The sequence below is a fragment of the Rhinopithecus roxellana genome, chromosome 11 (assembly GCF_007565055.1).
Source record: "Rhinopithecus roxellana isolate Shanxi Qingling chromosome 11, ASM756505v1, whole genome shotgun sequence".
In the NCBI taxonomy this organism is placed as follows: Eukaryota; Metazoa; Chordata; class Mammalia; order Primates; family Cercopithecidae; genus Rhinopithecus; species Rhinopithecus roxellana.
This window is the reverse complement of record NC_044559.1, coordinates 97,853,810-97,876,592: the sequence shown is the minus strand read 5'-3', so window position 1 is coordinate 97,876,592 and position 22,783 is coordinate 97,853,810. Positions and strand designations below refer to the sequence as shown.

At 40.8% G+C, this 22,783-nt stretch overlaps 1 protein-coding gene across 1 annotated transcript in view; it reads left to right on the top strand.

The window, feature by feature from the left end:
• Positions 1 to 22,096, top strand: part of LYZL1 (lysozyme like 1) — a 28,079-nt gene extending 5,983 nt beyond the window's left edge. The window contains exons 4-5 of the mRNA XM_030941046.1: positions 20,981 to 21,059; positions 21,857 to 22,096. Coding sequence (XP_030796906.1) covers positions 20,981 to 21,059; positions 21,857 to 21,926 — 149 coding nt within the window. The 3' untranslated portion in view covers positions 21,927 to 22,096. The remainder of the gene's footprint in view (positions 1 to 20,980; positions 21,060 to 21,856) is intronic.
• The last annotated feature ends 687 nt before the right edge of the window (positions 22,097 to 22,783 follow it).

Sequence of the window (22,783 nt, the reverse complement as noted above, 5' to 3'; positions counted from 1 at the left end):
TGGGTTTGAATGTTTGCACGACTGAATAATATGTGAACTTACCTAGTATAGTGTCCCTACCCCAACATTGATAAAGAATGATCACTACCTCCTGAGATAGATCTCCCAATTGTTGGTCAGCCCTTAATTTAGAACATTCCTTTGTTAGGCCAAAATCTATCTCCTTCTAGCCTTCTATATCAATCCTAGTTTTTCCGTCTGGGTTTATTCAAAACAAGTTTGCTTTATGTTACACAAAAAAACTTATTAACTGTATGCAAATGATTTGTAAGTAACTCTCATCTCTGGTTTCTTATCTTCTGAGCTAAAACATTCAGTATATTCACTTTCCCATAGGCATGACTTTTGAACCCTTCCTTGTCCCAATCAATCTTATTAGCATTCCCTAATAGCTCACCAATGGAGTCTTCCAGTTAAATATGAGGATTAAATGTGTGCATTTACCTCCCATGGTGGGCTGAGCCTCCAACTTCCAAATGTCCACTCTCTAATCTCTGAAATCTCTCACTCTGTTACCTTACAAGGCAAAAGGAACTTTGCAGATGTGAGGAAGGATCTGAGCTCAGGCAGGGGAGATTATCCTGGACAATGTGGGTGGAGCCAATCTAATCTCATGAGTCTTTAAAAGCAGAGAATCTTGCCCAGCTGTGGTCAGAGAGAGCTCCAATGACAGAAGAAGGAGGAGAGATTCAACGTGTGAGAGGGACTCAACCCATCATTGCTGGCTGTGAAGATGGAGTAAAGGGCCATGAGTCAAGGGGTATGAGTGGTCCCTAGAAGCTGGGAATGGCCCTCAGGTGACAATCTGCAAGCAACAGGGATCTCAGTCTGACACCCACAAGGAACTGAACTCTGCCAAAACTCAAGTGAGCAAGGAAATGGATCTTCCCACATAGTCTCCAGAAAGGAAAACAGACTTGTCAGCACTGTGACTTCAGCCCTGTGAATCCCCTGGCACTCTTCCAGCCATCGGAACTGTAGGGAAATTTTGCAGTGTTTAAGCCACTAAGTTTGTGGTAATTTTTAGGGCAGCAACAGAAACCCAATACCCCTCTCTTCCCTCTTGGTGTCCTACTAAATTAATACTAAAGTGATTTGAGAATCAATAAGATAAAAAGACAAATCCACATATACAAGATAAATGAAAGAGGAAACAATACTAAAACACTTAGAAGCTGGAAAGCAGGAGGCAAGTGGTGACTAACTTAGTGATTAAAGAAATCTGAATCCTAAACCAGCAGTGAGAAAGCGGAGAAGCAAACATAGAACCAACAACAACAATAACAAACAGCTCTGAAATCAGTCGCATTAGCTACTTCTGGAAGTTGGAATGAAGGCAGATTACAAACAAGAAGATACATTTAAAGTTCTCTTAAGGAGTAGTTAAAACATCCAGTCCCTTCCTGAGGCATTCACCTACTGACTGCCTCTCACTCACCCTGCCAGAATACTGGGATGTTTTCCTCTAGATGAGTAAAGTAGAAAACCTCTCAACTGAGAGACCTCAACAACCTTTGAGGGTGAGAGCTCCAGACCACAGACACGGGAGATTAAGTTATAGTTTCTATAGTTTCAACCACCTTCTCCACTCAGACCCCACAGTGATGGCAGCCAGGCCACACTCTCTAGATGAGAAGATTTTCTTCTAGGGATCTGGCCAAATTGAAAGGAAATGACTAATGATTCTGAGTGGGACTCTCCAGTGAACAAAACTGGTCAAACCTCCCTACAGTGAGATCCACAGTTGAAAATCCCTACCTCTGAGCAAAGGGCTCTGCCAGCTTTTAGTGCCCCTCTCTTAAATAGTTGCAGAGAGCCAAGGATCACCAGACTTCAGAGAAGTGGCAGTGATATGAAAAAAAATGAGGCAAAAACCAAACATAAAACTTTTTGAAAGCAGAGTTTATGCAAGGAAATGAAACTTCAAATTCAGAAAACTATCATTAATATCTTCAGATAGATAAGAGAGGATGCTTGGACGAAACAAAGCAAGATGCCTTTTTTGAAAAAAAAGAAAGAAAAGAAAAAGGAAACATTCAGAGAACCAAATAAAGAGCCTTTGGAAATTAACAATATGATGACAGAAATGGAAAACTCAATAAAGTAGTAAGAAGATAACATTGAAGAAATCTCTCTAAAAGCAGAATGAAAAAAAGAGGTTAGAGGGAAATAGGATGAAGAAGAATGATAAAATAAATGGATATAAAAAATACATTTTACCAGGAGAGAAGAGAAACAATATCTAGGACGCAACCTTTAAAAAACATTTCCAGAACTAAAGAGCATGTGATTTCAATTTGTAAGGTTCATCACATGACCAGTAGAGCAGTCACCCCTTGTCTGTAGTTTTGCTTTCCATAGTTTCAGTTACTCATGGTCAACTGTGACTCAAAAGTACTAAATGGAAAATTCCAAAAATAATTCATAATTTTTAAATTGCATACCATTCTGAATAGTGTGATGAAATCTTGCACCATTCTGCTTTGTCTCATACTGGATATAAATTATTTCTTTGTCCAGCATATCCACACTGGACACACTATGTGCCCATTAGTTACTTAGTAGCTGTCTCAGTTATCTGACTTAAAAAACATAGTATAGGGGGGCGGAGCAAGATGGCTGAATAGGAACAGCTCCAGTCTCCAACTCCCAGCGCGAGCGACACAGAAGACCGGTGATTTCTGCATTTTCAACTGAGGTACTGGGGTCATCTCACTAGGGAGTGCCGGACAATCGGTGCTGGTCAGCTGCTGCAGCCTGACCAGCGAGAGCTGAAGCAGGGCGAGGCATCGCCTCACCTGGAAGCGCAAGGGGGAAGGGGATCCGTTTTCCTAGCCAGGGGAACTGAGACACACAACACCTGGAAAATCGGGTAACTCCCACCCCAATACTGCGCTGTAAGCATACAGGCACACCAGAATATATCCCACACCTGGCCGGGAGGGTCCCACGCCCACGAAGCCTCCCTCACTGCTAACACAGCAGTCTGCCGCGATCTATCCGCAAGGCAGCAGCGAGGCTGGGGGAGGGGCGCCCGCCATTGCTGAGGCTTAAGTAGGTAAACAAAGCCGCTGGGAAGCTCGAACTGGGTGGAGCTCACAGCAGCTCAAGGAAGCCTGCCTATCTCTGTAGTCTCCACCTCTGGGGACAGCGCACAGCTGAAGACCAACAGGGGAAGTAGCAGGAGCCGGTGCAGACGCGAACGACTCTGTCTGACAGCTTTGGGGAGAGCCGTGGATCTCCCAACGCGGAGGTTGAGATCTGAGAACGGACAGACTGCCTGCTCAGGTGTGTCCCTGACCCCTGAGTAGCCTAGCTGGGAGAAATCCCCCACTAGGGGCAGTCTGACACCCCACACCTCACAGGGTGGAGTACACCCCTGAGAGGAAACTTCCAAAGGAAGAATCAGACAGGTACACTCGCTGTTCAGCAATATTCTATCTTCGGCAACCTCTGCTGCTGATACCCAGGCAAACAGGGTCTGGAGTGGACCTCAAGCAATCTCCAACAGACCAACAGACAGTCCTTCTGACTGTCAGAAGGAAAACTATCAAACAGGAAGGACACCTATACCAAAACCGCATCAGTACGTCACCACCATCAAAGACCAGAGACAGAAAAAACCACAAAGATGGGGAAGAAGCAGGGCAGAAAAGCTGGAAATTCAAAAAATAAGAGCGCATCTCCCCCTGCAAAGGAGCGCAGCCCATCGCCAGCAACGGATCAAAGCTGGTCAGAGAATGACTTGGACGAGAGGAGAGAAGAAGGCTTCAGTCCATCAAACTTCTCAGAGCTAAAGGAGGAATTACGTACCCAGCGCAAAGAAACTAAAAATCTTGAAAAAAGAGTGGAAGAATTGACAGCTAGACTAATTAATGCAGAGAAGATCATAAACGAAATGACAGAGATGAAAACCATGACACGAGAAATACGTGACAAATGCACAAGCTTCAGTAACCGACTCGATCAACTGGAAGAAAGAGTATCAGCGATTGAAGATCAAATGAATGAAATGAAGCGAGAAGAGAAACCAAAAGAAAAAAGAAGAAAAACAAATGAGCAAAGCCTGCAAGAAGTATGGGATTACGTAAAAAGACCAAATCTACGCCTGATTGGGGTGCCTGAAAGTGAGGGGGAAAATGGAACCAAGTTGGAAAACACTCTTCAGGAAATCATCCAGGAGAACTTCCCCAACCTAGTAGGGCAGGCCAACATTCAAATTCAGGAAATACAGAGAACGCCACAAAGATACTCCTCCAGAAGAGCAACTCCAAGACACATAATTGCCAGATTCACCAAAGTTGAAATGAAGGAAAAAATCTTAAGGGCAGCCAGAGAGAAAGGTCGGGTTACCCACAAAGGAAGCCCATCAGACTAACAGCAGATCTCTCGGCAGAAACTCTACAAGCCAGAAGAGAGTGGGGGCCAATATTCAACATTCTTAAAGAAAAGAATTTTCAACCCAGAATTTCATATCCAGCCAAACTAAGTTTCATAAGTGAAGGAGAAATAAAATCCTTTACAGATAAGCAAATGCTTAGAGATTTTGTCACCACCAGGCCTGCCTTACAAGAGACCCTGAAGGAAGCCCTAAACATGGAAAGGAACAACCGGTACCAGCCATTGCAAAAACATGCCAAAATGTAAAGACCATCGAGGCTAGGAAGAAACTGCATCAACTAACGAGCAAAATAACCAGTTAATATCTAATGGCAGGATCAAGTTCACACATAACAATATTAACCTTAAATGTTAATGGACTAAATGCTCCAATTAAAAGACACAGACTGGCAAACTGGATAAAGAGTCAAGACCCATCAGTCTGCTGTATTCAGGAGACCCATCTCACATGCAGAGACATACATAGGCTCAAAATAAAGGGATGGAGGAAGATCTACCAAGCAAATGGAGAACACAAAAAAGCAGGGGTTGCAATCCTTGTCTCTGATAAAACAGACTTTAAACCATCAAAGATCAAAAGAGACAAAGAAGGCCATTACATAATGGTAAAGGGATCAATTCAACAGGAAGAGCTAACTCTCCTAAATATATATGCACCCAATACAGGAGCACCCAGATTCATAAAGCAAGTCCTTAGGGACTTACAAAGAGACTTAGACTCCCATACAATAATAATGGGAGAATTCAACACTCCGCTGTCAACATTAGACAGATCAACGAGACAGAAAGTTAACAAGGATATCCAGGAATTGAACTCATCTCTGCACCAAGCGGACCTAATAGACATCTATAGAACTCTCCACCCCAAATCAACAGAATATACATTCTTCTCAGCACCACATCGCACTTATTCCAAAATTGACCACATAATTGGAAGTAAAGCACTCCTCAGCAAATGTAAAAGAACAGAAATTATAACAAACTGTCTCTCAGACCACAGTGCAATCAAACTAGAACTCAGGACTAAGAAACTCAATCAAAACCGCTCAACTACATGGAAACTGAACAACCTGCTCCTGAATGACTACTGGGTACATAACGAAATGAAAGCGGAAATAAAGATGTTCTTTGAAACCAATGAGAACAAAGATACAACATACCAGAATCTCTGGGACACATTTAAAGCAGTGTGTAGAGGGAAATTTATAGCACTAAATGCCCACAAGAGAAAGCAGGAAAGATCTAAAATTGACACTCTAACATCACAATTAAAAGAACTAGAGAGGCAAGAGCAAACACATTCAAAAGCTAGCAGAAGGCAAGAAATAACTAAGATCAGAGCCGAACTGAAGGAGATAGAGACACAAAAAACCCTCCAAAAAATCAATGAATCCAGGAGTTGGTTTTTTGAAAAGATCAACAAAATTGACAGACCGCTAGCAAGGCTAATAAAGAAGAAAAGAGAGAGGAATCAAATAGATGCAATAAAAAATGATAAAGGGGATATCACCACTGACCCCACAGAAATACAAACTACCATCAGAGAATACTATAAACGCCTCTACGCAAATCAACTAGAAAATCTAGAAGAAATGGATAATTTCCTGGACACTTACACTCTCCCAAGGCTAAACCAGGAAGAAGTTGAATCCCTGAATAGACCAATAGCAGGCTCTGAAATTGAGGCAACAATTAATAGCCTACCAACCAAAAAAAGTCCAGGACCAGATGGATTCACAGCTGAATTCTACCAGAGGTACAAGGAGGAGCTGGTACCATTCCTTCTGAAACTATTCCAATCAATAGAAAAAGAGGGAATCCTCCCTAACTCATTTTATGAGGCCAACATCATCCTGATACCAAAGCCTGGCAGAGACACAACAAAAAAAGAGAATTTTAGACCAATATCCCTGATGAACATTGATGCAAAAATTCTCAATAAAATACTGGCAAACCGGATTCAGCAGCACATCAAAAAGCTTATCCACCATGATCAAGTGGGCTTCATCCCTGGGATGCAAGGCTGGTTCAACATTCGCAAATCAATAAACGTAATCCAGCATATAAACAGAACCAAAGACAAGAACCACATGATTGTCTCAATAGATGCAGAAAAGGCTTTTGACAAAATTCAACAGCCCTTCATGCTAAAAACGCTCAATAAATTCGGTATTGATGGAACGTATCTCAAAATAATAAGAGCCATTTATGACAAACCCACAGCTAATATCATACTGAATGGGCAAAAACTGGAAAAATTCCCTTTGAAAACTGGCACAAGACAGGGATGCCCTCTCTCACCACTCCTATTCAACATAGTGTTGGAAGTTCTGGCTAGGGCAATCAGGCAAGAGAAAGAAATCAAGGGTATCCAGTTAGGAAAAGAAGAAGTCAAATTGTCCCTGTTTGCAGATGACATGATTGTATATTTAGAAAACCCCATCGTCTCAGCCCAAAATCTCCTTAAGCTGATAAGCAACTTCAGCAAAGTCTCAGGATACAAAATTAATGTGCAAAAATCACAAGCATTCTTATACACCAGTAACAGAGAAGCAGAGAGCCAAATCAGGAATGAACTTCCATTCACAATTGCTTCAAAGAGAATAAAATACCTAGGAATCCATCTTACAAGGGATGTAAAGGACCTCTTCAAGGAGAACTACAAACCACTGCTCAGTGAAATCAAAGAGGACACAAACAAATGGAAGAACATACCATGCTCATGGATAGGAAGAATCAATATCGTGAAAATGGCCATACTGCCCAAGGTTATTTATAGATTCAATGCCATCCCCATCAAGCTACCAATGAGTTTCTTCACAGAATTGGAAAAAACTGCTTTAAAGTTCATATGGAACCAAAAAAGAGCCCGCATTGCCAAGACAATCCTAAGTCAAAAGGACAAAGCTGGAGGCGTCACGCTACCTGACTTCAAACTATACTACAAGGCTACAGTAACCAAAACAGCATGGTACTGGTACCAAAACAGAGCTATAGACCAATGGAACAGAACAGAGTCCTCAGAAATAATACCGCACATCTACAGCCATCTGATCTTTGACAAACCTGAGAGAAACAAGAAATGGGGAAAGGATTCCCTATTTAATAAATGGTGCTGGGAAAATTGGCTAGCCATAAGTAGAAAGCTGAAACTGGATCCTTTCCTTACTCCTTATACGAAGATTAATTCAAGATGGATTAGAGACTTAAATGTTAGACCTAATACCATAAAAACCCTAGAAGAAAATCTAGGTAGTACCATTCAGGACATAGGCATGGGCAAGGACTTCATGTCTAAAACACCAAAAGCAACGGCAGCAAAAGCCAAAATTGACAAATGGGATCTAATTAAACTAAAGAGCTTTTGCACAGCAAAAGAAACTACCATCAGAGTGAACAGGCAACCTACAGAATGGGAGAAAATTTTTGCAACCTACTCATCTGACAAAGGGCTAATATCCAGAATCTACAAAGAACTCAAACAAATATACGAGAAAAAAACAAACAACCCCATCAAAAAGTGGGGAAAGGATATGAACAGACATTTCTCAAAAGAAGATATTCATACAGCCAACAGACACATGAAAAAATGCTCATCGTCACTCGCCATCAGAGAAATGCAAATCAAAACCACAATGAGATACCATCTCACACCAGTTAGAATGGCAATCATTAAGAAGTCAGGAAACAACAGGTGTTGGAGAGGATGTGGAGAAATAGGAACACTTTTACACTGTTGGTGGGATTGTAAACTAGTTCAACCATTATGGAAAACAGTATGGCAATTCCTCAAGGATCTAGAACTAGATGTACCATATGACCCAGCCATCCCACTACTGGGTATATACCCAAAGGATTATAAATTATTCTACTACAAAGACACATGCACACGTATGTTTATTGCGGCACTATTCACAATAGCAAAGACTTGGAATCAACCCAAATGTCCATCTGTGACAGACTGGATTAAGAAAATGTGGCACATATACACCATGGAATACTATGCAGCCATAAAAAAGGATGAGTTTGCGTCCTTTGTAGGGACATGGATGCAGCTGGAAACCATCATTCTTAGCAAACTATCACAAGAACAGAAAACCAAACACCGCATGTTCTCACTCATAGGTGGGAACTGAACAATGAGATCACTTGGACTCGGGAAGGGGAACATCACGCACTGGGGCCTATCATGGGGAGGGGGGAGGGGGGAGGAGGGAGGGATTGCATTGGGGAGTTATACATGATATAAATGATGAATTGATGGGTGCTGACGAGTTGATGGGTGCAGCACACCAACATGGCATAAGTATACATATGTAACAAACCTGCACGTTATGCACATGTACCCTAGAACTTAAAGTATAATAAAAAAAAAAATAAAAAAAAATTAAAAAAAAAGAATATGTGTAAAAAAAAAAAAAAAAAAAAAAAAAATAGTATATATAGAATTTGGTACCATTCATCATTTCAGAAATCTGCTGGGAGTCTTGGAATGTATCCCCCTTGGATAAAGAGAAACTACTGTACAATTGATTATTGTACACTCACACTTAGGAATATCCTCATGCAATTTCAGAACACTATAGAAAAACAGAATATGCAACAGGCTTCCATTTGAAAAAAAGTTCCATACAAAAAAATCAAGCATCAGAGTGACATCAGACTTCTCAACTACAACACTGGAAGCTAGAAGAAAATGGAAAAAGTCTTCAAAATTCTGAGGAAAAACCATTTCCAATATAAAATTCTGTGCTACCAAATTATCAATACATTTTCAGCATATAATGAGTACATTTTCAGAGAACCAAGTTGTTAAATTTTTTACCTCCTGTATCGTAAAGAATCCTGGCTGGAAGACTGAACAAACAGAAACTGAGTAATTGGAGGAGAATATTAATAAAGACTCTACTTACAAAAATCTGATCAAATCATAGAAAAAACACAGCAATAGTGAAGTAAGGGATTAGAATCACAGGCTATTATCACTCCCTTCCCCAGTGAGGATTGGAAAGAGAACTATGACCAGCACCGAGGTACAAAGGGTCTGCGGGGAGAGGACAACCTTCTAGGATCTGAGACCTTCTTTCAAGGGGTGTGACTTGTGCTAAGTGACCTCACAGAAAGAAAGCTGGAAGATATTATACGTATATCCCAACCTCAGTGTCCTTCCTCTGTCCCTTCCCTGCTGATGCCTACTCTTATTTAAACCCCTTCAGAAGTCAGAGGACATGGGAGACCATTGACGGCAACTGTGTGCGTCAGCCTCTCAGTGCACAAAGCAGGATAGAGAAGGATAGAGAGCGGATCCGTCAGGACAAAGATGACATATTCAGCTCGGCTCCCATGCACCATCTCTCACAAAACTATAGGAAAACATGCTGCACCAAAAGGATAAACTAAAACAATAAAGAGGAAGACATGGTTCAGGAAACAAGGGACTCAATAAGGGAGAAAGGCAAGAGGAATGCCCAGCCTGATTGTGAAGGATGATCCCAGGATGAGCTTTTATTATAGATTTCTAGTTACACCTCAATCCTCATTATGGTCAGAGAATATGGTCTATATCAGCAGTCCCCAACCTTTCTGGCATCAGGGACCAGTTTGCAGAAGACAAATTTTCCATGAACCAGAGGGAGGAGGATGGTTTCAGGATGATTCAAGCACATTACATTTATTGTCCACTTTATTTCTATTATTATTACATTGTAATATGTAAGAATTAATTATACAACTCACCACAATGTACAATCATTGGGAGCCCTAAGCTTATTTTCCTGCAACTGGACAGTCCCATCTGGGGATGATGAAAGACAGTGGCAGATCATCAGGCATTAGGTTCTCATAAGGACCGTGCAACCTAGATCCCTCACATGCTCAGTTCACAATAGGGTTCGCGCTCCTATGAGAATCTAATGCGACCACTGATCCAACAGGAGGTGAAGCTCAGGTGGTAATGCAACCAGTGGTAAGTGGCTGTAAATACAGATGAAGCTTAGCTCACTTGCCTGCCACTCACCTCCTGCTGTGCAACTTGGTTCCTAACAGACAATGGACTGGTATCCATCTATGGTTTGGGGGTTGAGGATCCCTGGTCTACATGGTTTCAAACCTCTAATATGTCTTTAACCTTTTTTTTTACAGCACTGCGAATGTGTCTTATGGTGAATGTGCATTTGAAAAAAATATGTTTATTTTACATTTGGTGGGTAGATGTTCTATAAATGACTGTTATTTCCTTTCTGATTTTCTTACTTAGAACTTATTAGATAGGTCTTACTAGAACTATCATATAGTGAGAGATACATATTGAAATTTGCAATTATCATTTTAGTTTTGTCTATTTCTCCTTTCAGTCTTGTCCATTTTTGAAGCTTTGTTATTAGGCACATATTCATTGAGGACTGTTATATCTTCGTGGCGAATTGACCATTTTATCACTGGAGTCCATGTTTCTCCTTAACTCTGGTACTATTTCTCATCCAGAAATCTACTTTATCTGATAGCAATATAGCCCACTCTCACTTTCTTTGGGGAAGTCTTTGCATAATATCTTTCTTTCCATCCTTTTACTTTTAACCCGTCTGTGTCTTTATATTTAAAGTGAATTTTTTATAGATAGCATATAGTTATGTGTTGCTTTTATATCCATTCTGGTAATTACTGCTTTTCAGTAGGAGTGATTAAACCATAGGTCAGCAAATATTTGCCTAAAGGGCCAAATGGTAAATATTTTAGGCTTTTCAGGCCGTATGGTTTTGATTGCAACTACTCAACCATGACAGAGTGTGAACACAGCCATAGAAAGTATGTAAATGAATGGGACTGGCTGTATTAAGGCTTTATTTACAGAAACAAGAGGTTGGCCTGTGGGACATACTTTGTGGAACCTTGATTAGATCATTTACATTTAATGTGATTATTGATATGGTTAGTTTTAAATCCCATCTTGCTATTCTATTTTCTGTTTATGCCATCTATTCTTGGTTCCATTTTTTCAGCCTTCTTTTGATTTTTTAAAAAATATTTTTTATTATTCTCTTTCATTTCCTCCACTGGTTTGTTAGCTATAATCTCTGTTTTGTTTTTAGTAGTTACTCTAGGGTTTCCAATAGGCATCATTATCTTATTACATTCTACCCTCAAATAACACACCACTTCATATAGAACATATGAGTTCCTTAACAGTATTCATTCCATCCTTTGTGCCGTGTTGTCATGCATTTTTCTTCTATATTTATATACCTCACAATCCATTTATACTATCTTTGCTTTAAACAACTGTCTTTTAAATAAATTTTTAAATGATGAAAAAGATTCTATAATATTTATTATATATTTACTATTTCCAACACTCTTCATTCCTTTGGTGGATTTATTTGGGGAAGTAGTTAATTGATATCACTTTCTTTCAGCTGAAAGAACTTTCTTTAACTTCTTTTTGGTTTTGGTTTTGGTTTTTTTAGACTAGAGGTCTATTAGCAAGCATTCTCTCTGCTTCTGTTTGTCTGAAAATATCTCCATTTTATTTTGATTTTGAGGAACATTTACTTTAAATATAAAATTCTGGGGTGACAGTTGTTCTTCTCTCAGGTTGTTGCTGTTTTGAGACAGGGTCTTGCTCTGTTGCCCAGGCTGGAGTGCAGTAGCATGATCACAGTTCACTGCAGCCTTGACTTTCTGGGCTCAAGCAATCCTCCCACCTTAGCCTCCTGAGTAGCTGGGACCACAGGAACATGCCATTATGCCTGGCTGATTTTTATTTTATTTTTTGTAGAGATGGGTGATACAGTTTGACTGTGTCCCCACCCAAATCTCATCTTGAATTGTAACTCCCATAATTCCCATGTGTTGTGGGAGGAACCTGGTGGGAGGTGATTTAATTATGGGGGCGGGTCTTTCCTGCACTGTTCTCTTGATAGTGAATGAGTCTCACAAGATCTGATGGTTTTAAAAACAGGGGTTTCCCTGCTCAAGCTCTCTTTTTGCCTGCTGCCATCTATGTAAGACGTGACTTGCTCCTCCTTGCCTACTGCCACAGTTGTGAGGCCTCCCCAGCCATGTGGAACTGTAAGTCCATTAAACCTCTTTCTTTTGTAAATTGGCCAGTGTCAGGTATGTCTTTATCAGCAGCATGAAAATGGACTAATACATGGGGTCTTGCCATGTTGCCCAGGCTGGTCTCAGACTACTGGGCTCATCCTCAGCTTCCCAAAGTGCTGGGATTACAGCTGTGAGTCATCACGCTCAGCTTCAAATTGTTAAAGATATTCCATTGCCTTCTGGCTTGCCTTCCTTGTGTATGATGAGAAACCAATGATTTTCTTATCTTTGTCCCCTGTATGTAATATGTCTTTTTTCTCTAGGAATTTTTAAGATTTTCTCTCTATCACTCATTTTCAGCAATTTGATTATGTGTGATATTTGTGTTTATCTTACTTGGTATTCATTAACATTTTGTATCCCTAAGTTTATAATTTTCATTACATTTGGAAACATTTCAGTCATTCTTTCTTCTAATACTCTTCTCCTTCAAGGATTCTAATGGCACATATGTTAGATTGCTGATGCTGTCCCATTTATCACCATGGCTTTTCATGTTTTTAGCCTTTTTCCCTCCCTGTGTTTTATTTTCAGTAGTTTCCATTGTTATGTCTTCAAGTTCACGGTTACTTTTTTTTTTTAATGCTAATCTATTAAGCTTCTTGATTAGATGTTTCTTTTCAGATGCTGTGTTTTTCATTTGGTGTTAGACAAACTTTTGTGTCTTTCATTTCATTTTATTCATGTTTTTCTTGAAGTCTTTGATGTACATAAGCATGTTTATAAGAAGTGATTTAAATTTCTTATCTGCTATGGAACCGACTGTCATTTCTGGGTCTTGCCCTTGACTGATCTTTCTCCTACTATGTGTCACATTTCCCTGCCTCTGCACAAGGACTTATTTTTTATTGAATACATACACAGTGTATGTGTTGATGGCTGTTGTGAGTCCTTGAGTCTTGTCTTCTTAGTTTAAAATAATTTCAACAAGAGACACACAAGATGTAGCATAGACTAATTTATTGAAAAAGAAAAAGAATATTTTGAAAGTTAGGTTGTGCACATGTACCCTAGAACTTAAAGTATAATAAAAAAATAAAAAAGAAAGAAAGGTGCAGAATAGACAGCACATCATGAGAGAGACTTCAGGGCAGGCTGCTCATAAGGATGAGACAGCAAAGGCTGGTGCGAGGGATGCTTCCTTTATGGGAGTCTTCCATGATTATTCATAAACAGGTGGAAAGAGGTGTTGCTAGTAAGCATGTTCTGGGCGGTCCTCTTGGTGCATTTGCATAGCAGCTGTACATGGTTGCTCACATGTTGCATGTGTCATTAGCATCTTAAATCTCCACTCAGGAGTGTGTTTTTTATTATTATAATGAGCAAAGGGTCAGTATGAGGACAGGTAAAGTCAAAATGCGCATGTTCCCTACAGGGGAAATTCCCTTCTGGAGATAGCTTTGTTTGAATGACCTGGCCTACAGTGTGAATGCTGAGGCTTACTGTATTAACTGGACAATCACCACAGTTGCCGTTCCCGAGGACATGGTTGCTTCCTTGCCTACCTATCCTGCCTCATATGCAACATTGTTGAGTGTCTAGATTATACTGCCTTCTTTTAAGGAGTGTTGAATTTCTTTTGCCAACCAGTTAAGTTTACTCTGATTGGCTTAACCCTTTTAAGACTTGTTCTTAAACTTTGTTAGTGAAGTTCTGGAGTAGTCTTTACGGCAGGGCTAGTTTAGTCCCACTACCAAGGCGTGACTACGCATCCAGTGTCTCTTTTGAATGTGCTGAGAATTCAGCAAGGTCTATTCCCTTGGCTAGTCAGAAATCAAATGTCTTCCAGTCCCGAGTGAGGTCTGTAATTGTCCCGCTCCCAGGGATAGTTCTCTGCCTAGCCCTGTGGAATTGTACCTATGCATACCCAGTTTGGCCTTCAGTCAACGACTGGGTGGAATCCCTTTGCAGATTTCTGCTGCTCTTCTTCTGGGTAGCTCCTGCCTCCCAGGTATTCTTCACAAAATCTGAGCTGTCTTGGCGTCTGATGTCTGTCTCCTCCTCTGAGATGGCCATCCCCTGCCTGGTTCTACCTCCCTGGTCTGCAGAGCTCCTCTGGGCAGAAAGTCATGGCAGTCACAGGGTTCACTGTGTTTTTCTCTCTCTCAAAGACCATGATCCTGCATTGCCAGCTGTCCAATGTCTGAAAACAATTTTTCATTTATTTTGTCTAGTTTTCTAGTTGTTTACAGTGGGAAGAGAAATCTGTGACTCCATCATGGTCATGTTTGACTTTAAATGCAGATTACTAATTTAATATTGTTCAGTTTCATTCCAATTAAGGAAGTCTGGGGCAAGGGTCTATCTGCAAGACAATCTTAGATTCTAAGAAATTAAAGTGTTGGATGGTTCACGGTCAGAGGTAAAAGGACACTCATATATGTTTTCTTATCGTGAAGAGCATGGGATTTTTGAGGATAGCCTTAAAATAGAAAGCAAGATGTTGGTTTTATATACTAACCGCCCTCCATGGCAGGCCTCCCTTAGCCTCAGGCCAGAGAGGCTTTTATTAGAACAATGTCATTCTGTCCCACATATTACAGAAGTAGGGACATTTATCATGGGAACCTGAAAAAAAGTGAGCATTAGGGTATGTTTACAAGGTACGTGACGTTATATGCATGTACAGTATAGATACACTTCATGCTCATTTTCTTCTTCTTCTTCTTTTCTTTTGATAGAGACAAGGTCTTGCCATGTTGCCCAAGCTGGTCTCGAACTCCTGGGCTCAAGCAATCCTCCCGTCTTGACCTCCCAAAGTGTTGGGATTACAAGCGTGAGCCACTGCACCCAGCCCGTGCCCATTTTCTGAAGCTAGACAATCTCCTCACTCTCATTCCAAATTGTATTCCTAAAATTCCTGCCTACTTTCCCCAAACTATTTGGACAGAAAATTGATGCTATATTCGTATATACAAAGCATACATAAGCACATACATTCATATACCTACACATATACATGCACACAGTATACAAAACGCCTGATGTGATGACAGTATTTTCCCCCAACAGCACAGATGTCATTAAAATAAGAGCATTTGAGGAAAAAAAAAAAGATTACTGACTCTCTATCTAGTCTAGTGCACTTATATTAATCTTATTTCTCATCACCCTGGTATCTGAATTGGCCTTCGTCACCTCACAGGGGAAAGAGATGAACATCGAGGGCGTGGTGGCTGCTAGATTTCACTTGGGAGGCAGGAGGATGCTGAGGAGAGACACAGATACTTTGAGGTAGAACTAACAAAACTGAAAATAGGACTGAAGCTCTTTTTGTGTAGATTGTTGCTGTTTTCTGTTGGATGTGGAAGAATAAACGATTCTTTGCTGTTCAACATAACCCTTTCTTTATTCATGTTTGACTGGACAGAATTGTCTATTTAAAGTAAATTGAGCAGAAACAATTATTGGCACGAGTCCTCGTTTAAAAAGGGCCATCTTAACTCATTTCTGCCCCTCTGCTGCCCTTCTGTGGCTATTTCTTGTAACGACAGCTCAGTGCTCAGGGCTGGGGGGCGGGAGGGAGCTCTTGATTTCCCAGCCCCTACTTTCCCTAACGTATTTTCCTAAGCAAATTCAGTCAAGTCCAACTTTCAAAACATCCCAGTTGTGCAACAAAATGTTCTAACAAAACAGAAGGGTACAAACAACTGTACTCGGTGTCTGCTTCCTGGTCCTGCATGGCCCGACCCTCCCAGAAATCCTTATGGGGCATTGCCACAAACTGCCCTGCCCCCAGCACAAAATGTGCTCTTTCTGTACATGCCTGGGATGACCTCCAATCCCAGAACAATGTGATCTGCTTCCTCCTCACTATGTATTATATAATCTGTGTCCCTCCAACCTCTAGAGACAGCCCCAAACCCACATCTCCCAGAAAATATGCTAGACCACTTCCAAATACAAACCACAGGGTCTCAGCATTTATCAAGCGCTTACGCACCCGAAATAAAGTGTCTCTAAGTAATCTGAACATGTATCAGGTACCAAATGCTTAAATTTGGATAACCTCATAGATAATTACATGAAAAATTAATCAAGTATATTTTAATTATCAACTTTATTAGCATGTAGTGATTTATGAGCAAGAATCTGCTTAAGTGGCCTCTGTTAGAAGAAGAGATCAGAGGAAAACAGAATTTAAGCCCTCTATCAGAATACAGGCTCATTAACTGGGTGTGTGACCTCAGTTTATGGGGATCAAATAGTACCCACAGAAATGGTTGTTCAGAGGACGGATGGAGATTTTGCGTGAAGAGATTTAACATGTGCCTGACATACAGTAAGATTTCTATAAAGTGTAAACTAGTAGTAATAGCTACTATTATCCGAAATATTTATATCTTGAGAAAATAGGCAAGAGACTTCTATAAGCTGATATAGCTTTCATTTTCACTGTAGAACTGTAAACCAAATGCTAGCGAATTTGCATATGTTGTTTCAATTGCTAGCTCTTACAGATGATATATTTTGTTAGTTTTTCTCCTGGTTAATAGAATTTTGTTTTAAATAAAAATTAAGTCACATTCAGAATACATTTGCTTAAAAGAAATCTATCACTACCTTTATATTCTAGTTAAGCCGAACTGAGAAAGCCACAAAATTAGCAACTTGGGGAAATAGCATGCTCGAGGGAAAATTCCACTTTCAACAGAGTTAACAAAATAATCTGGTATTACAATGCTCTATTGAAATGCAACATTTTATGCTAACATTTAAAAAAATTTTTTTTCTGGTATCAAAAATAGTGCATTTCTACTGTAAACAAATTTTAGAAAATATGCAGCTAAGACTTAAGAGTATAGGTGATCTCACAGTTAAGAGCCAATCCTTTTTAAAGTATTAGTGAACTAATGACTATCTTTTTTTTTCTAAACCAGTGCTGTCTAATAGAACTTTCCATGATGACGAAAATGTCTTCCATCTGTGCTGTCAAACATGAGAACCACTAGCCATGGGTGGCTATAAAGTATCTGAAATGTAGCTAGAACAAATAAGGAACTAAAGTTTTAATTATGTTTGATGTTAATTAATTAAAATTCATAGTTTTTTTTATTTTCCCAGCTTTAGTGAGGTATAATTGACAAATCAAAATAGTATGTATATAAAGTAAATAACATGATAATTTGATTTTTGTATATATTGTGAAATGATTATTACAATCAAGTTTAACAAATCTGTCACCTCACATAGTTACCGTGTGTGTGTGTGTGTGTATGTGTGTGTGTGTGTGAGAGAGAGAGAGAGAGAGAGAGAGAGAGAGAGAGAGAGAGAGAAACACTCTGGCTTTGTCACCCAACCTGGAGTGCGGTGGTTCAATTTCAACTTTTGCCTCCCAGATTCAAGTAATTCTCCTACCTCTGCCTCTTGAGTAGCTGAGAATACAGGTGTGTGCCACCACACCTGGCTAATTTTTGTATTTTTAGTAGAGACGGGCTTCACCATGCTGGCCAGGTTGGTCTCAAACTCCTGACCTCAAGTGAACCACCCTCCTCGGCCTCCCAAAGTGCTGGGGTTACAGACATGAGCCACCGTGCCTAGCTACTCTCAGCAAATTTCAAGTAAGCAGTACCGTATAATTAACTATGGTCACCATATTGTACATTAGATCCCCAAACCATCCTTACCTTATAACTGAAAGTTTGGACCCTTCCATCAGCATCTCCCCATTTTCCTCACCAGCCACTGCTCTACTCTCTGCTTTTATGAGTTCAACTTGCATAGATTTTGCGTATGAGTGAAATCATGTGGTATTTGTCTTTCTGGGTCTCCCTTCCTTCACTGAGCACGATGTCCTTCAGTTCATTCATACTGCTTCAAATGTCAGCATTTCCTTCTTTTCCATGACTGAATAATATTCCACTCTCTATATAAACATATTTTTATCCATTCATCTGTCAACAAATATAATTTAAATGTAAATTGTCACATGTAAGTAATGCCTGCCATATTGGCATTAACCAATACAGCTCTCAATGGATATATTTACGATATTGGGAACTTAACATTGCATTGGGAGTATTTCCCCCATGTTATAAAACATCCTGGGAAAACATATTTAAATGGCTCTTTATTTTATTAAATGAAGGTATTATGATTAATTTGAATATCACTGATTATGAGACAATTAGATTTTTTCATTTTAACTCTTGTAAATAAAGCTATAGTAAACCCTTTGTAAAGAAATATTTATCTAGCATTATGACTGTTTCCTTAGGATAGATCTAGAGAGATAAATTATTAGGTAAAAGGATAAAAACCTCTTTAAGGCTCTAAACACATGCTGCCATGTTGGTTTCCTGAGACGTTGAATCCATTATACTCCCACCGGCAAGTATCCAGAGAACTTGCCTCTCTGTGCCCTTGTCAATATCAAGCATTACCCAATTCTCAAAAAACAAAACAAAACAAAACAAAAAAACCTTTGTGTAATTGACAAGCAGAAATGAGATCAAGTGGTTTGAGTATTTTTGTCCTTGGTTGGTGGTTGTGGTGGTCATGGAGATGAGCCTTCCAGAGGGAAGACGTGCTGTCGTCCCTGCTGCAGTTGTGTGATGAGCAGACAGTACCTGCCACCTGCTTCAGGATCGGCCTCAGGTGCAGGTTGTTCCCTTTTGGGGTGGCCCACACCCAGTGACGTGTGAGGTAGAGGCATGCGGACCTGGCATGTGGGCCCGTCTTTGGCCACTCCAATGGGCAGTGCTCACTCAGGAACTCATGGCTGGGTTGCCCGAGGAATTGCTGGGTCTGCATCACAAATGGACATCTCCGTCTGCCCATCCTGCTTCCCCCCAATCCCATTCCTTGCATAGGTGTGGATCCCTGAGGAATAGCACCCCAAACCCATCTCAGTATCTGTTGCTGGAGACCCAAATTGCAACAGAAGTGATGCCCAAATTGCAACAGAAGTGATGGACTTTCAAAATTTATTTGCCTTTTTCTGTCATGTTTGTGTTGAGAAGGATTCTGAGGCCACTTTTCAGGCAAGCAGGAAAGAATGCAGATATCAAATAATACATTTCAATCAAAAGATGTGTTATGTCTGAAGCAATAGAAAATGTAATAAACGGCCGGGCACAGTGCTGGCTATAATCCCAGCACTTTGGGAGCCAAGGTAGGAGGATCTCTTGAGCCCCAGAGTTCAAGACCAGCCTGGCCAGCATAGTGAAACTTTCTCTCTATAAAAAATACAAATAATAAAAATGGCTGGGCATGGTGGCGCATGCCTGTAGTCCCAGCTACTTTAGAGGCTGAGGTGGGAGGATCACTTAAGCTCAGGAGGTTGAGACTGCAGTGAGCTATAACTGTGCCACTGCACTCCAGCCTGGGTGACAGAGTGAGATCCTGTTTCAAAAAAGAAGAAAGCAATAAAGATAGAGATAGATGTGTTTGACTTAAAACTTTCTGCATATGAAAAACACCCTAGGCCGGGCGTGGTGGCTCACGCCTGTAATCCCAGCACTTTGGGAGGCCGAGGTGGGTGGATCACTTGATGTCAGAGTTCGAGACTAGCCTGGCCAACATGGTGAAACCCCATCTCCAGTAAAAATACAAAAATTAGCCCAGCATGGTGGCACACACCTGTAATTCCAGCTACTGGGGAGTCTGTGGCAGGAGAATTGCTTGAAGCCAGGAGGCAGAGGCTGCAGTGAGCCGAGACTGTGCTACTACACTCCAGCCTGGGTGACAGAATAAGACTCAGTCTCAAAAAAAAAAACAAAAACCAAAAACCAAAAAATCCCTGGATAAAAAATTTTTAAGGCACAAATTGAAATGACAATATACAAAAGTTTAATATTTACCTCTAAAGAGATCTTATATGTCAAACTAACCCAAATAGAGAAAACACTGTGCTATCCTGTCTTATGTACCGTTTCTTTTTTTTCTTAAGACAGAGTCTCACTCTGTTGCCCAGGCTGGAGAGCAGTGGTGTGAACACGACTCACTGCAGCTTCAACCTCCTGGGCTCAAGTGAGCCTCACACTTCAGACTCCCAAGTAGTTGGGACTAGAGGTGTGTACCATCACACCTGGCTAATTTTTTACTTCTTGTAGAGATGGGATCTTGCTATGTTACCCAGGCTGGACTCAAACCCCGGCCTCAAGTGATCCTCCTACCTTGGCCTCCCAAAGTGCTGGGATTGCAGGTCTGAGCCACCACATTTGACTTGCACGTATTTCTTTCGGACATAAAAAACATTCTTGCATGGCATCTTCTCTAAACACATTTCTAAAAACCCTTCAAGACTGGGCTCTTCCTCTGAAACTTCAGGTAGCACAAGATGAAAATGGTTTTAAAACAACAAAAAAAGTTCTTTTTGAAGAAGTTTAACAAAAATGAGATTGTGGCTTTGCAGGCAAAATCATAGTTCTTCCAACCCTCTTGATCTAAAAAGACTGAGAAAAGTGAAGTAAAGTTGAGTTCAGGTCCCTCTCCAACAACAAAGTCTCGCCTAACCCTGATGTCTTCTCTCTTACAGACTTGATCACTGATGACCTCACAGATGCGATTATCTGTGCCAAGAAAATTGTTAAAGAGACACAGGGAATGAACTATTGGTAAGAGTGTTTCCTTGGGAGACTTGGGCTGTCATGGGCAAAACCTAGTGTGTGTATTTATCACAGTTATAGTGGAATTGACAAACTCACCCACACAGAATGGTCCAACCAATGGAATGAGACCTTGTATAAATTCTCCATTGGTGTGCAGATGTGCAGTGAACATGGTAGTACATAGAAGGGGAGAGGAGAGATGGGATTGGGTTAAGATAATTTGCAATTGCTTTTCATATGAACATATTCCAAACAATGGAGAAAGGTATTTTCTAAAGTGACTTGGAAAGGGTCAGTTGAGTCAATTCAACAGAGGAAAAAAAAAAGCTTGAATTTGCTCTAGATTTGGATAAAATTTTGAGGGTTACAGCAACATTTTGCAGGGAAAGAGAATGAGCAGCAGCAAGAGGAAAGTGAGCAGGTCTGTGTCATGGTAACTCAGCAGAAAGCGTCCCCAGGATTGAGTCTTGGACCTTGCATTCCCTGCTGCTGTGTCCTAGTGAACATTGCCAGCCGGCCACCCATTCAGAGAACCCAAATTTTCAGAGATGTGGGTATGTAATGAAATGACCCATCCTTAAAAAAGTCGATTGCTTGTTGCTGAAGCTAACAATGGCTAGGAGAAAACCAGGAGAGAAAAGTCTGAACAAGGCAAAATGACAGCACCCTTGAATCTCAGAAGCAAATGAAACCCAACTCAGGGTTCCGCTGGTGATTTTGGTTAATTTCTGTAGACTTTGAAACTAACACGATTTGGATTGTCATGCTTCTTTTTGCTGCTCCTGCGTCCCTCTCATCCTCAGGCAAGGCTGGAAGAAACACTGTGAGGGCAGAGACCTGTCCGACTGGAAAAAAGGCTGTGAGGTTTCCTAAACTGGAACTGGACCCAGGATGCTTTGCAGCGATGCCCTAGGATTTGCAGTGAATGTCCAAATGTCTGTGTCATTTTGTCCCGTTTCCTCCCAATATTCCTTCTCAAACTTGGAGAGGGAAAAATAAGCTATACTTTTAAGAAAATAAATATTTCCATTTAAATGTCTTCACCCTGTCTCAGTTTCAATGATGTCATAATAGCATGGTGTTAAGATTTGAAAAATCACCTCCACAATGCCTAGCCCTGGAAGAAACAAACTTCTTCATTGTAGGGAGTCCTGGTTTCTGTGGTCCTGAAACTGCTGCTCATGCAAAAATAAGACTCCCTCATCTTCAGGGCCATCCTCAGAAACAGGACACATGCAGAAGGGTGAGGTTAGGAGCTAGGAGCACCTGAGGAGCCAAATCCCCTTAAGAGTACCCCAGAAGGACCATCTATGCATGCACACCCACGAGCCTAGACACCATTTATCTACCTACACGCACGCAAGAGACGTGGAGAGATAGGGCAACGGAGATTCACGGTTTGATGACTGCAATTCTCATAAAGGTTCTCAGCTGTATTTTCCGTGTTTTGTATTCTGCATTTTCCAAACTTTTCCTGATACATTTTGCTATTAAAGAAAAACATCACCAGGCACGGTGGCTCACATGTGTAATCCCAGCACTTTGGGAGGCCAAGGTGGGTGGATTACTTGAGGTCAGAAGTTTGTGACCAGCCTGTCCAACATGGAGAAACCCCGTCTCTACTGAAAATACAAAAATTAGTCAGACGTGGTGGTGCGCACCTGTAATGCCAGCTACTGGGGAGGCTGAGGTGGGAGGTGGAGGTTACAGTGAGCCAAGATCGTGCAGCT